Below are 14,667 nucleotides of genomic sequence, written 5' to 3' on the forward strand. Positions count from 1 at the left end.
AAATAAATATTGGACATGTGTTTATATTTGATCGATACTTTATACCAATAATTTGATGTATTTATTGTATATAAATACTGCAAATAAGTGTCATTTTCTCTGTAAATCTAATCCAAGGAGATAGCCAAATTTCTACATCCTAAGTTTTTGTATGGCCATCAGCAGAACATGAAAAACACTGCATGTCATCACTGGCCCACATCAGTGCCTCCCTACAAATAAGAGCTTCCTTCTCACCTTCTTCACCTTCTTCCTTCTCTGTGGTGCAACAAACACAAGACGCCGGTTCATTTATCTGTGGTATGCGAAATGAAGCACACAGCATTCATCTCTTTTATTCCTTTATTCTTATGTACAGTTTGAGAAAAGTTTGTCTACAGCTATACAACTTTTTATAATATTTTTGTCTGAGTTGGTTCACCACTGAGCTGCTGGCACAAGAAAACACACCTATAATGATTAAGGAACTCATGATTAAAAAAGCCAGCTGGGGGGAAAAAATCACTTCAACAAGTTTACTTTTGATAGTAGATGCAAATAGAGCAGACATAATTAGAGGAAAAGAAAGACAGGCAGCTAAGTGGTCAACCAATTCACTGTGTTTTTAAAAATCTTTTTTGTTTTCATAAATTTTTTTGTGTGTTTTTCTTCAACATTTTGGTATTTCTTGATATATATGCTGATTTCCGTTTGTAAAACCACAGATGTCAAACTGTAAAAGAACCAACTAACTAAAGTAAGTAAAAAATAATAAAACGCAAAAGTCTAACTAACTGACAAAATCAAAAGACATTTTTTTTTACTGTTGAGTTTTTTTTTTAGATTGTTATTCTATTTTTTTTAAATCATTTTCACTTTAACAGGTGTATATATCTCATATATATAGTCACTTATTTAAAATACGAGTAATACCCATTGCTACTATTTGAACTCCCTATGCTAAGGTCTTTTAACAGAGAGATGGGGTCGCTGTTCTTTTTGACCTGTTCGGGCAGTGGCCGGGGTTTTGGGGGGGCTCGAAGGGCGCTGGCGTAGGACATGGTGGGGGGCTTGGAGTGAGTAGAGGCCTGGGGGCCTCCTGGGCTGGTGTTGCCCCCTCCTCCGGGGTCTGGAGGCGTCTGCTTGCTGGGCATGAGGGGTGGGAACTGTCCATGGTGCTGGAGAGATGTGAGGCTAGTGGGGTGGGGCGGCTGCTGTAGACATTCGGCCTGACTGTGCTCCTCCACAGCGTTCATCGCCTTAGAAACTGGAAGAGGAACAGCAGGCACTGTTACAGGTAATGTCAAACTGTTCAGCAAGGATTCAGAGTTTTAAAACATGTAACACAGCATGTGTGTGCTTATTTTTACCTTGTTATTAAATGCACCTAGTCATATAAAGCATAGTTCATATTTAAGAGATCTTTACAGGCCCGTTAGTCATTAAATGTTTACACAATGTAAAGGGCAACTGGTTGTTCCTAAATAAACAAATAAATGAAGTACTTGAAACATTTTGATATTTGGGGCAGTCATGGGCTGGAGGTTAGATCCCCAGAGCTGACAGTACATGACTGAGGTGCCCTTGAGCAAGACACCTAAACCCCAATTGCTCCCTGGGTGCTGTGCATAGGTCTGCCCACCACTCTGGGCAAGTGTGTTCATGTGTGTGTGTGTGTGGTGTTTCGCTTCACGGATGGGTTAAACGCAGAGGTGAAATTTCCCAATATGGATACATCTTACTGAGACAAAATTTACTATATTACAAGTGGCAAGTGTTTACAAGTGGGTAAACACAAAGTCATTTGACATGGCTAAAATTTACACTACAATATGTCATCACTGTCATGCAAGAACCCTGCATCTTTAATTGTGTTTTTCTGCACAATTTTCAAATTAGTCTATAGAAAAAAATAATTCCATTAAAAGTTTTTTTTTTATTTGTTTCTTTCTGAAGTTTACATAGCAATTATGCATATAATTTCTTTCTGACAGTGAAGTCAATGGAAGAGTCAATGAGGAAAAACCTCAAGTTCGTCACTCTTCTCACACAATCTGTTGCTGTGTTCCCTTCTGGAGTGTCATTATTACTGTAACTAATGATGTTTGATTGCAAAGGATGAGGACATCCTCCTCAAAGGAATACACTACAGTCCTGGGGGGGAAGGGGAAAAAAAAAAAAAAAAAAAAAAAAAACTACAGGCACGCTTCAGTCTTTTACTAACTCACCTAAAATGTCCCTGTGAGGGACGAGGTGGCTCGCTCCATTGCATGGAATGTTGTGGAGAGGAGCAGGGCCCGAGATGGGGGCGGGGCAACTGGTGCCAGGCCACAAGTCTGCTGGGGGGTATCTGTAGGAGGGCGTGGGGTGGTCCTGAGGGTCCTTACACGGGACCATGCTCTCTGGGTACGGCTGAGGAGAGCTGGAAGAGATGCACCTCTGGTACAGTGGCCGACCAGGTCCTCGTGGTTCATACTGAATGGGAAGAAGAGAACGAGGACGGGAGAGAGGAAAAGCAAAATTGATCTTTTTTCAATAAATGGAAAAAATGTATAACTGCTGATAAGAAAGAGGAAAACCACTGCTATGCCAATAAAAGTCTTTGGGCAAGACATCTAACATCTAACTGCTGTGACAAGGCAGAGTAAAAATGAATGATATCTTTAGAGTTTTAACCTCATTACTGTAATTTATAAAAAGCTTACAGTGTTTTAAAATGCACAAAAGGAAAATGATGATCACTGGTATCAGTATTAGTATCAGGTATAATAATCAGCCTAGAAATTCCATATTGTGACTACCAGTGAACCCTCACTAAATCAGTAATGTCCAACTCGCTCCATTACACCTGATAACCTTCATGGCAATTCACATTAGATTACCACCTATCTGAAAACCAATACTGCTATTTAGGGAATAGAAAACACTGGATCTGGTATCAGGAAAAAAAAAAAAAAAAAACAACTTTGTAGCACATCTAAGATTGATTTTCATTATATTTGCCATATGAAAGTATAACATTATAAAACCTGTATTTAAATTTGCACATTTGCACTGTAAAACTTTAACTGAATAAAAAAATTTAAAACATTTTTGTATGTCATGTTACTATGTATTTTTTTGCTGCAGGGTAGTGGAGTATTTTGTTGGAGCAGTCTGAGAAGAGTACTTTAACACTGCTGTCTTAAGTAACATGCCTCTTTCAATTAAAAATAAATAAAAATACAGAAATTGGTCCCCTTTAGTGGGAGCTGGCTACATTGTTCCTAGCAGAAAATTTCAATCATTTTAACATGACATGCTGGTGCAGCTCATGTCCAAATATTGTCCTTTATTCTAGGTATTTTGACTTAAAAATCTGTTGCTTTATATACCAAAAGGTCAACGTGTAAAAAGAAAATCTAGCAGTCCACAAGCATTATAGTGGCCATTCTAAAAAACTGCTCATTTGCTCTGGATCCAGATGATTGCCGCTTGCAATGTAATTTGCAGATGTTCACTCTCAAAGCAGTTATGACAGTCCAAACAAGCAAAACACTTCACCACTCGAGAAACATGGGTCTCTTTTCTTGTTTATAACATTACTTTTGCTCTGACTGGCAGGCAAAAATTAAACACTATCTGCAGTTTCTCTCTCAGAACACTCTGCTGACTGCAGACCCCTTGACGAGTTAAAACCTGTTTAAAATCTACACCATTCACAAGAACGGCACATTCAGCATTCTGAATGGTAAATTTCACCAAAAGGTGGCAAGCTGCACATATGGCTATAGTAGTTTTTTTTTTTTTTTAAAGACAAAACAGTATCAGCTGATACTCAAGGTTTTGATATGGCTATTGGCATTGATACTGAAAAGGAAGGTGATGAAGTGCCATTTCTAAACACTATAGCAGACACCACAAATGGCCTCACCTCTTCTACACTGTGCAGGGTACTCTGTTGGGCCTGGAGCTGCTGCTGCTGTTTCTGCTGCTGGTGCTGCAGCTGCCCGAGAGGGCCCTGCTCCTGCCGAGGGCCTATAGACTGCAGGCCGAAGGGCAGAGGTGGGCCCAACACCTGACTCTGCTGCAGGCCAGCATGAGGCCAGTGGGCTTCAGGAAGGAGGTATTTGACAGGCAGGGGGGCAGCTGTGTGCTCAGGGGGCAGGGAAAAGGCGGCCTGGCTGAAGGCCTGATGCTGGTGGAAGGGTTGCATGGTGGAGGGGAGATCGCGGCTGGTCTCTGGATAAGGGAAGGCCCCTAGGGTCGATGTATGGTTGTGGGTGCTAGAAGTGGTGGAGGAGGGAGAAGGTAGTTCTCCTGGGCTGCGGGGCTGCTGGACCTGCCTGTACTGCAGCAGCCGGGACTGTGGGGGCGGCATGTTAACAGCTTCCCGCTGCTCGAACGGCTCCTGAGGGAGCATCTCACGCAGCAGTCCAGGATACCTTCAGACAAGGAGAATGGGTAGAGGGCAGGAAGAGAGAGAGATAGGAAGAGGAAGAGGAAGAGGAAGAGGAAGAGGAAGAGGAAGAGAGAGAGAGAGAGAGAGAGAGAGAGAGAGAGAGAGAGAGAGAGAGAGAGAGAGAGAGAGAGAGAGAGAGAGAGAAGAGAAATGGGGGGTAAAAATCACAGACCTCATTTTATTCTCCTAATTCATCTCAAAATTATCTAGGGCTCATGATGCATGGTTTGGCTGATAGTCATCTGATATTGAAGTTTCACAGATTCCTCGACATCAAAAATCTTGCCAATGAAATGCAGTGGTCTTATTTAGAAGAACTGAATTGTATTTGACAATTCATAATTTCCAACTGAAAGCTCACTCAGCCATAAAGCACTGTTTAACAATTGTATTGGTATACAGTCTATATACAATTACACAAAAGTTGTGGGAAAAAATTGTTCATGTCAATCAAGCCCTAGTTTGTCATTACACCTGCCTACAACATCAAACATGTCCAGCTTTGTCTAGGACTTGTGCTGGAACTGTGACTGACCTGGGCATGGGTGGTCGGGGCTCGTCTTCTGGCGTGGGGTCCAGGCCCCAGTTGGCCCGGAGGAGCTGCTGTGGGAGCCGCAGACCTGGTTGGCCAAGATGTGCCAGCTGCTGGGCCAGAGGGAACGGAGGCCCAGCACCCTGCAGGAAGGGCCCTGGTTCGTTCCACTGTCCCAGACGTGCTGCCTGCTGTTGCTGCTGCTGTTGGGGACCCAGAGAATCTAGCCCTGAACAGCTCTGTCCGTCTGAGAAAGACGAAGGAAAAAAAATTCACAGCTATCAGAGCACATGTGGATGCGTGCGGTGGAGAGTATGTGTTTAAAATCTATGATGAAAGTGTGGTCATGCAGATATGATACAGTGCAATACTGAAAACCAGTCAGAACTGAGACTGGCCAAAAACTATTCTCAATATTAACAATAAATAGCAACAAAAAATATTTTTTAAAAAGTACCAAAGCAACATTCAATCACAGACCGCACCACATTAAAAAGCTGGGCTTACCCAGAGCATCTCCCAGCAGAGAATCCAGGCTCTCCTCCCCAAAGCTGTTGAGGCGTGTGGGTTGCTGATGTGGTTGCGGTTGTGGCTGAGGGGGTAGACCTCGCACTACACTCTTCAGTTCCTCAGGCACAGCCCCCACCAGGCCCTCCCCTCCTTCCAGCCCCTCTAGCCCAGGGGACTGCAGGCTTCGCTGGCCCAGTGGGTGGCCGCCGAAAAAGGAGGGAGGGAAGGCGGAGGGCTGTGGGTGCATGGGCCCTGGGTGCTGAGCCTGCATGCGAAGAGGGGGCCTGGGGAGGCCATACTGCTGTGGAAAGGGAGCGCCGGGAGGATGGGGAGGGAAGGCTGGGTGGGGTGGGGCCAGGTGGAAGTTGAGTGAACGCTGAGCTGGCGCTTCTTTGCGAAGGAGGCGGCTGGCAGGGAAGCCTAGGTGGGTCTCAGGGCTTTTGTTCTGAACTGGCTCAGGCTCTCCCTGAGAAAGAGGGCACCCATAATAACACTCAGAATCAATGACATTAGTAAATGGCTAATGCTGCAGAGTGTACATTTTTATCAAGGACACACAATGATAATCATATCAGTATCAGCAGATATTCGCTTTAAATAAAATCATCTGCTTCAGACAGATGTTTAGATTTGACCGATATTTCATGCACTATTTATCATACTTCAGAAGAGTAAAACATTAAGCTGATCCTGGGCAAACGTGCTGCAATATCTCACTTTGTCATTTTACTGTATTTGTAATTCTATAGAGAGAGGGAGGGGAAAAAGAAAGTGTATTTATCTGCACTGCTTAAGCTGGCAAACTGTGCCAGTTTTCACATTTTATTCACAAAGTTTATGTTACAAAAAATGAGATACTACAATATATATGCAATTATTTTGCAATCACAATATCATATCTAACTATATCAATATCAATATCAATAACTAACGCTTTTTGTCCATATCATCTTGCAGGCACTATAATGGCTCTCACACAGATTTAACCCCATAACAGGCCATGGGCACCCAGTTTTATTACTTCTATAACCTAAGAATAGCTCAAACAGTTTACACTGAAGTCCCAGTAGTTACTAAAGAATATGTCTTTGTATGTAATAAGAATGGGATATTAAGGGAGGAATTACTTTTGTAATAGTTCACATTTTAATAACAAATAAAAGCTGAGAGCTAGAGGTGGAAAAGCTATCTAATAATGGAAGGAAAAATAGATACCTGTTTCTCTTTCAGTTCAGGGGCTTTTCTTTCAGGTGTCAGCAGCCTGCTATGCTCCACTTTTCCATTAATATCAACCTTCCCTGTGATGAGTATGGCACATCAGTACATTAGAGCCACAAACCAGCGGGTCACGCAAAATAGCACTGTGTGAAAGCTCCCCACCATACCAGCTCTGCTTTTAGGCAAGGAGATGCTCAACCAAATTAACCAAATGGCATGATGTATTTTTGCAAACACAAATGCAGCAAAACACCACAGAATATTCTGAAGACCACAGCTGCATTTCAAAAATCTGTCCAGCTGCAGCCAAGATTTTGTGCAATAGGCAATTATGACAAACATATGTCCTTCTGCACAAAAGTAAATAATGTTGGAAACTATTCACTCTTTTCAAATGAAAGTCTGAGGCAAGTGTAAAGCTTGCCAAAACACTGCTGGCAGAACATCAGACCTTGTGTCAAATAGCCTACACTCTGCAGCTTTTTGGATATTTTAAGCAGGCTACAGCTACAAGTACAGATAGCTCACTCATAGCAAGCACCTTATGTAAGACACATTATTACACCCCACCCCCTTCAACATGCATCCAGAGCTCACATCACACAAGCTCATTTACAGTAAGTGTCTACAAACTCTGGTGATGGGCAATTCTGACAGATCATGCAGTCCTTTCTTCCAGCTCTTTCATTTCATGTCCAAAAAAATACTATGACTAACATACTGTAGAACACGTTGCTAAAAAACAGCCAAAGCAGAGACTACAGTACCGTTACCACTGGGTTCCTGTAGCAGCTCCTTGTCGGCGGTGGGTGCCTGTGCAAGTCCGAGTGGAGAAGGCTGACTCAGGCCATACAGAACAGGAGACGCTCGACTGGCTGCTGGCCGCAGGTTCAGGTTATAAGCCGCCATAGTTGCCGGGTGGCTCATGATGCGGGGGTCCATAGCAAAGCGGCTTTGGTAGCTTGGCCACGGTAACTGAGAGTATGCACGGAAAATAAGAATGGCTAAGATTTGGCTGAGCACTGCATTATCCCCCAGCCCCTCCTTTTTGGTCACTGTAAAGCAGAGGTCACTAATAGGTGGACCGTGGTCCGAGTCCGGACCCAGACCCTGTCCTATACGGACCTGGACCTATAACCGATAAACTACAGATACCGATAAACATGGATACATAGATGCCACTGAATCATTACGCAAGTTAAGATATTATCATGTTCCAGACCTTTGCTTGAGGAAATTCTCTTTAACTGGACCTTACACTATTTGAATTAAATACCCCTGCTGTAAAGTGTCAGTCAAATAGCTTGTTGACTTATTTAAACAAGTGAACCTTAAGGACATACTGGCAAACAAGCTGTCTGTCAGGCATAGAAGCAGATCTGAGCAAAACAAGAAACTGAACAGAAAGCAGTAGGAGGACTCCAATCACGGTTTACATACACACATACATATTTAACCTAATGGTTCATTAACACTGGCAAACATCCATCAGGGAGGGTGTATGGTTATAACTGCCCACTGTTTTTAACCAGGGGGCATGTTAACAGCACATGGCCATACGTCAATACTCTTATAAAACAGGGTAGTTTCCTGAAATGACTAGGACTAGTGCTCCAAAGTGTGAGGACTAGCTGTCCAGCACTCACCGGCAGAGGCACGGGCATGACCATGTTGCCTCCATAAACAGCAGGCACGTAGAGGATGCTGGCTCCAGTGTGGGGGTCAATGCGCTGGACAGGGCTGGGGGACTTCCCGCCAGCAGGTGCTCCTCCTCCGGGTGGAGTGAAAGCCTGGATGGGATTTCCCATCAACACAGCAGCACTTGGCTGAACTGCAGACACAGCAAGACATTAGGGAGAAAAGGCTCAGACAGATAATTACACAAACCTTCAAAGCACGCAGTAATCAGTGCATGCTGGTAATGGTTGCAGCCGCTATTTGACATGAACACATGCAACAATATTGGGGGTGTGAATGCTTCCCGTTTGAATCCTGTTATTGACTTTGATGATTACTAAAATGGAATCCAAACAGGTCTCCAATGTTTGCTTCTCAGATGAAGCAAATAAACAAACATTTTCAAACTCCCTGCTACATCTGTGTTGTACCATCAACTGCCAAAATTTTAAAATGCTTTGCTGAAGGGGAGAGCGGGGAGTAACTTCATGTGGGGTAAAAACGTAACAATGTTATTTTAAATAATGAAACATATTCAAGTACATGCTCTTGGTAATTTCGTATTCCCATATCCACCTCACCTGTGAATTCTAACAGCAATCAAATATATTTCTTGAGATTCACCCTGAAGCTGGTTTTTGTACATAAAAAAGCAACTATTTATTTGTGAGCTGTGTGAAAGTTAAATATCATTTTATTCATCCTATTGCTGGCTATAAGATTTTTAAGCATATGAAATAACCATACTGACAATGAGTATAAGAATTTTTTTTTTTTTTTTTTTTTTTAAATGTATGCACTTCTACTTTGTAGTAATAAATCTGCCCGCATTTGGCCCAGTTAACACTTGGAATTAAATCTGCATCCTGGGTGATCTGATCATAAGTGAACAGGGTACAATGCGTCACAGAGACACATTGGGACCCGATCACCTAAACCACATTTGGAGTTGGTCAAGGCCACATAACCACATATCCTGTTGTATGAACGGTAAAGGGTCTCGATACCTCTTCTGACAGCAGTAATGGACCACCTTAATCAGCATCATCACAGCAGAGAAGAAAGCAGCTGCACAGTTTATTTTTTGTCTCCTCTCTCGTACGCTTACATTGCTTTAGTAATCTGTGCGAACTAAACTGTTGCATTAGCCCTTACATTTATATGAACAAGGGCAAGAGACTGATGCTGTAAATGTGGGTGGTACTCTTTCTCCAGCCACAAAATTACATCATATTCAGTCATTGGAGACGCATTTGAGACACATGGAAATGCCAAGTGAAAACAGTTGTATGGTCACATCTCTCGAGACAGATGTTAATACAAAGACTGAAGAGGGCCACTGACTCACGATTGAGTAATCACTTTAATTTTGATGTATATATTTCAATGTATTTAGGTTGGGAGAGCTAATCTGGTCCAAACATAAAACAGTACAGAATTCATTGTGCATTCAACAATTGGTCCCCCCTGTCATAACTCCAGCCAATTACAGTTGGCAGGAGTGCAGAAATTTCAATTTCCTACCAAATTTTCCATAAATGATTGGTGCAGGGGGAGCTAAATTACACAAAATTTTATTTGGAGTAGAGATGTACCCCTACCTCTTAGCCCTCTTTTTTGCGCATTCATGTCTCGGGTTAGTGTGTCCCAATTTTTGTTGAGATAGAGTGGTAGGGCAAAGTGTTAGAGCTACAATCGCACTTAAGGCGTTTTTCAAAACAAAGTGTTATGAGAAAAAGAGGCATGATGGCTGCACAACTGACCAAAAGTTGATTTCAGCTTTATATCACCAAAGAATTAGGGGCGAGTGATAATGAATCATTTTCAACATCCCTCCTCTTTGAAAGCATATGATGCCCAGCAGTGAGTTTGCTGAACTTTACCGCTCCTCTGCTATCACTGCAGACTGGCAGGGTCACCTACCTCTGTAGCCTGTTAATGAAGTAATGTTTTTTGTTTGAAGTTTGGTTCTTAGGGAAGATTCAAAAGTTATAAAAATAAGAAATGGGATTCGACCTTTGTGTTAGGTTATTCCCCACTCTCCCCTGCTTAGAAATGAACAGAAACTCCAAACTTCTTACAAAAGTTAACTGATTCCATGAATACATTTAAATAAATTAAATCTGGAAAATCTAGAAAACACTCATTTGAAACTACAACCAACCACATAGACCTTGGGATGAGACAGACCTAAGAGACTGTTCAACTAAAAGCTGTTCTTATGAAGTTTTGCCTAATTTTCAAACACTGGAGCAAAAAATAAAATGAGTAGTTCTGGTCAGTTAATTTTTAGGAATTCTGAAATCCATGCGCAGTCAAACAGAAAACTACGAAAACTCAACCCACACAACAAATTACCACAATTTTTTCTCTCTGGAAAACCTCTGAAGGAATGAATCAGAGATTTACTGCTTAATTTACAAGTACCATTTGACTAAAGACTAAACATTTTCCACAAAAACATGGCTGTGTTCACATTATTTCTAGTCATCATCTGAGCACTACAGATGAAAATGAAACTGACTAATTCCTTTAACAACCTCTTCGTATTCAGCCATGTCTACACCGCTATAGCTGCTTGGGTGGAAATATACAGCTGACAAAGGAATGTTTCATAATAATATTAGGTCTATGATATGCATACATGGGCAGCAAGCTAACATTTGCAAATGAGCAATGCATCACACATTCAGACAGCAGGTCTGGCAAATGAAATCAATTTCCTTTCGAACTGTATTCAAAGTCAGTAAAATTCATCGTGGCAGCTCTAGTTGACATCTCATGATTAGCCCATGACCATCTCTAACACAAACACACACGCACATACGTGTGCGCACACACACACACACACACACACGGTCATTTGCTCAAAACACACAGCAATCCAGAGGAGTAATTCTGAGTAAATTGGAGCTAGCGCCACATAATAACATAGGGCTCATGTTTTGATTGGGAGAAAAGTGGAGCTGGGAGGATGCTGGATACACTTGACTGATCAACACTTTCACTCCCTCAGACCGAGTGACTGCAAAACTGAGACTTCTCTCTCTCTTTTCTGCTTCAGCGATCACTGGAGCAGTGATCTACAAACTAATGCCCTCGATTCACAGCGACAGCACTCACAAACCACACCAAAAATGTGTCCAAACACTCCTATCAGAGGGCAAAAGCAGGAAACATACTTCCCCTAAACAGCTGCTAACACTTTCTGACCTCAGACGAGAAGCACTGCTGTAAGTACACTCCAGGTGAAACTGCAAAATGTGAATACATTAAAAAGTTAGATCCATACCCTTCTCTGCCTCCTGACTTAACCTGGGGGCAATATGGCATTTCAGTGGTCACAAAATCCACATTCGGCACTAGGGATGTAATGATGAACCAATTAACTTTTAAACCACACATAAAACAAATGTCTAACCAATGCTATCTGCTAAAAAAATATTTAAAATGTGCTTTTCCAATTAAAAAAAACAAAAAAAAAAAAACAGAAAAAACACATACCTAATCAAACAGGTGGGTTTATGATTCAAGGTAAGGAATGTTTTTCCAACTGTTTGCATGAGAGTACAATAAGACATTGGTTTTAGTAGACAGATGTACTAAAACTGAAGCACTCAGCTATAAATAGTGGTACAGCAAGAAAAATAACTTGCCTGGTGGGGCAACTTCATGTTAGGGTGGGGGTGCAATGTATTAACAGATCAATGTAACTGAGGTCAAACTCACTTGAATTTTTAACCCCCTGCCATGCATAAATGATCTTTTCATTTTGCGCTTTTTGACCCCTTGGTATATGCTGTAAAGTTTGTATGGGATATCAAAATAAGCAAGATAAGAGTTGCTTCTTTTTCATTGAAACTACAACTTCTAGAAAACAGATGCTCAAGTGTCACGACAAGTCACTAGGGCATCTGGACATCTGCATACAATGAATGAACAGTGAAGCTGATTCTAAGTTGATCAAGTTAGTCACAACAGCATATCACATGGTTGAAAAGAGAACTTTGATCTAAATGTTTTGATAATGTAGAAATACAATTTAGTGGTAGGAATTTTAGCAGTTGTGTTAAATTAGATGATACCTTTACTGATAGATAAAAAAATGTAATCAAGAATATATTTTTAGTTGTTAGTCTGGTACTTACAGTGGGGAAAATAAGTATTTGATGCACTGCTGATTTTGCAAGTTTTCCCACCTACAAAAATGGAGAGGTCTGTAATTTTTTTTTTTTTAAATCCAGAAAATCAAATTGTATGATTTTTAAATAATTAATTTGTATTTTATTGAAATAAATATTTGATCACCTACCAACCAGCAAGAATTAAAGCTCTCACAGACCTGTTAGTTTTTCTTTAAGAAGCCCTCCTACTCTGCACTCATTACCTGCATTAATTGCACCTATTTGAACTAGTTACCTGTATAAAAGACAATTGTCCACATACTCAATCACACTCCAACCTCTCCACCATGGCCAAGACCAAAGAGCTGTCTAAGGACACAGGGACAAAACTGTAGACCTGCACAAAGCTGGGATAGGCTACAGGACAATAGGCAAGCAGCTTGGTGAGAAGGCAACAACTGTTGGTGCAATTATTAGAAAAAAAGAAACACAAGATGACTGTCAATCTTCCTCGGTCTGGGGCTCCATGCAAGATCTCGCCTCGTGAGGTAAGGATGATTCCGAGAAAGGTCAGGAATCAGCCCAGAACTACATGGGAGGACCTGGTCAGATGAGACCAAAATAGAACTCTTTGGTATCAACTCCACTCACTGTGTTTGGAGGAAGATGAAGGATGAGTACAACCCCAAGAACACCATCCCAACTGTAAAGCATGGGGGTGGAAACATCATACTTTGGAAGTGCTTTTTGCAAAGGGGACAGGATGACTGCAGTGTATTGAAGGGAGGATGGATGGAGCCATGTATCACAAGATTTTGGCCAACAAACCTCTATCCCTCAGTAAGAGCATTGAAGATGGGTCGTGGCTGGGTCTTCCAGCATGACAATGACCCGAAACACACAGCCAGGGCAACTAAGGAGTGGCTCCATAATAAGCATTTCAAGGTCCTGGAGTGGCCTAGACAGTCTCCAGACCTGAACCCAATAGAAAATCTTTGGAGGGAGCTGAAACTCAACGTTGCCGAGCAACAGCTCTGAAACCTGAAAGATCTGGAGAAAACCTGTATGGAGTGGGCCAAAATCCCTGTTGCAGTGTGTGCAAACTTGGTCAAGAACTACAGGAAACGTCTGACCTCTGTAATTGCAAACAAAAGGTATCTGTACCAAATATTCAGTTCTGTTTTTCTATTGTATCAAATAACATGCAATAAAATGCAAATTAATTATTTAAAAATCATACAATGTGAAGTGTACCTACGATAAAAATTACAGACCTCTCCATTATTTGTAGGTGGGAAAACTTGCAAAATCAGCAGCGTATCAAATACTTATTTTCCCCACTGTATGTAAGGTATGTTTAGTACCATTACAGACCGCTTACTTTTCACACACATGCTTATGCCTGGCCCAACACATCAATACCGTGTTTCGCCATCCATATAAGAAACACACTTTAATATCTCAGTGCAATAATACAGAATTCTATTGACATGTATGCTCATGAGTGCACATATAAAGTATTTTATAATTGCTCTTAACACAGCTTAATTAGAAACCATCAGTTTTTTTTAATATTTTAATTGGTAGTGTCCTTGACTTTAGGCTTGCTGATTAACGATTTATCTCCAACTAATGACTCTGATAAAATCACCAAATGATGAGAAACTTGCCAAAATTTTAGACATCAATGGTAGTAGTGACAGCTACAACATCCAGAAATAAATCTGCATTAAGTCACGGAAAACTGAAAAAGTCATCACTTAGCGTCTTGGCAGTCTTTGCTAACTTGATACAGCTTCAGAAGAACTGACAAAATTGACCTGTTTTGATAAAACCCTGAAATTAGCTTAGTGTTTGTGTATTATAAACAGAATTTAAACAATAAACATCATATTTTAGAATTACATTAAACTGATGTTTTTACCATGAAAGAACAACAGACTGTGGTGAATGGGAGCAGCGAATCAAATTCATGAAAGCACCAAGACACCAATATCAGAACATGCTGGCCCCACCAAGTCATGCACTGAGGATAAGTCAATATGTCCAAGAACGACAGGATGAGAGGTCAACAAGAGACTTACCGAAGCCTTCAGGAGGGAAGTGCTCTGCGTGATTGGCAAGCGGTCCTTTCGCCTAAGGTGAGAAGAAGAGGAGAGGTTAAGTGAAGAAGTGAAAGAGGGGAC

The 14,667-nt window shown here is 41.4% G+C and overlaps 1 protein-coding gene across 2 annotated transcripts in view; it reads right to left on the reverse strand.

Annotated features, from left to right (window-relative positions):
* Positions 1 to 324: 324 nt before the first annotated feature.
* The window catches only part of helz (helicase with zinc finger), a 61,234-nt gene continuing 46,891 nt past the window's right edge, over positions 325 to 14,667 (reverse strand). Inside the window, exons 23-31 of one of the 2 annotated variants that reach the window (XM_017685098.2) lie at positions 14,566 to 14,617; positions 8,327 to 8,511; positions 7,454 to 7,655; positions 6,678 to 6,760; positions 5,460 to 5,928; positions 4,956 to 5,199; positions 3,893 to 4,403; positions 2,208 to 2,454; positions 325 to 1,246 (exon numbers count right to left, since the gene is read on the reverse strand). In XM_017685098.2, coding sequence (XP_017540587.1) covers positions 891 to 1,246; positions 2,208 to 2,454; positions 3,893 to 4,403; positions 4,956 to 5,199; positions 5,460 to 5,928; positions 6,678 to 6,760; positions 7,454 to 7,655; positions 8,327 to 8,511; positions 14,566 to 14,617 — 2,349 coding nt within the window. In that variant the 3' untranslated portion in view covers positions 325 to 890. Of the gene's footprint in view, positions 1,247 to 2,207; positions 2,455 to 3,892; positions 4,404 to 4,955; positions 5,200 to 5,459; positions 5,929 to 6,677; positions 6,761 to 7,447; positions 7,656 to 8,326; positions 8,512 to 14,565; positions 14,618 to 14,667 lie in introns of both variants that reach the window. The other variant, XM_017685087.2, reaches the window with a different exon arrangement.

This window comes from Pygocentrus nattereri, chromosome 14 (genome assembly GCF_015220715.1).
Source record: "Pygocentrus nattereri isolate fPygNat1 chromosome 14, fPygNat1.pri, whole genome shotgun sequence".
In the NCBI taxonomy this organism is placed as follows: domain Eukaryota; kingdom Metazoa; phylum Chordata; class Actinopteri; order Characiformes; family Serrasalmidae; genus Pygocentrus; species Pygocentrus nattereri.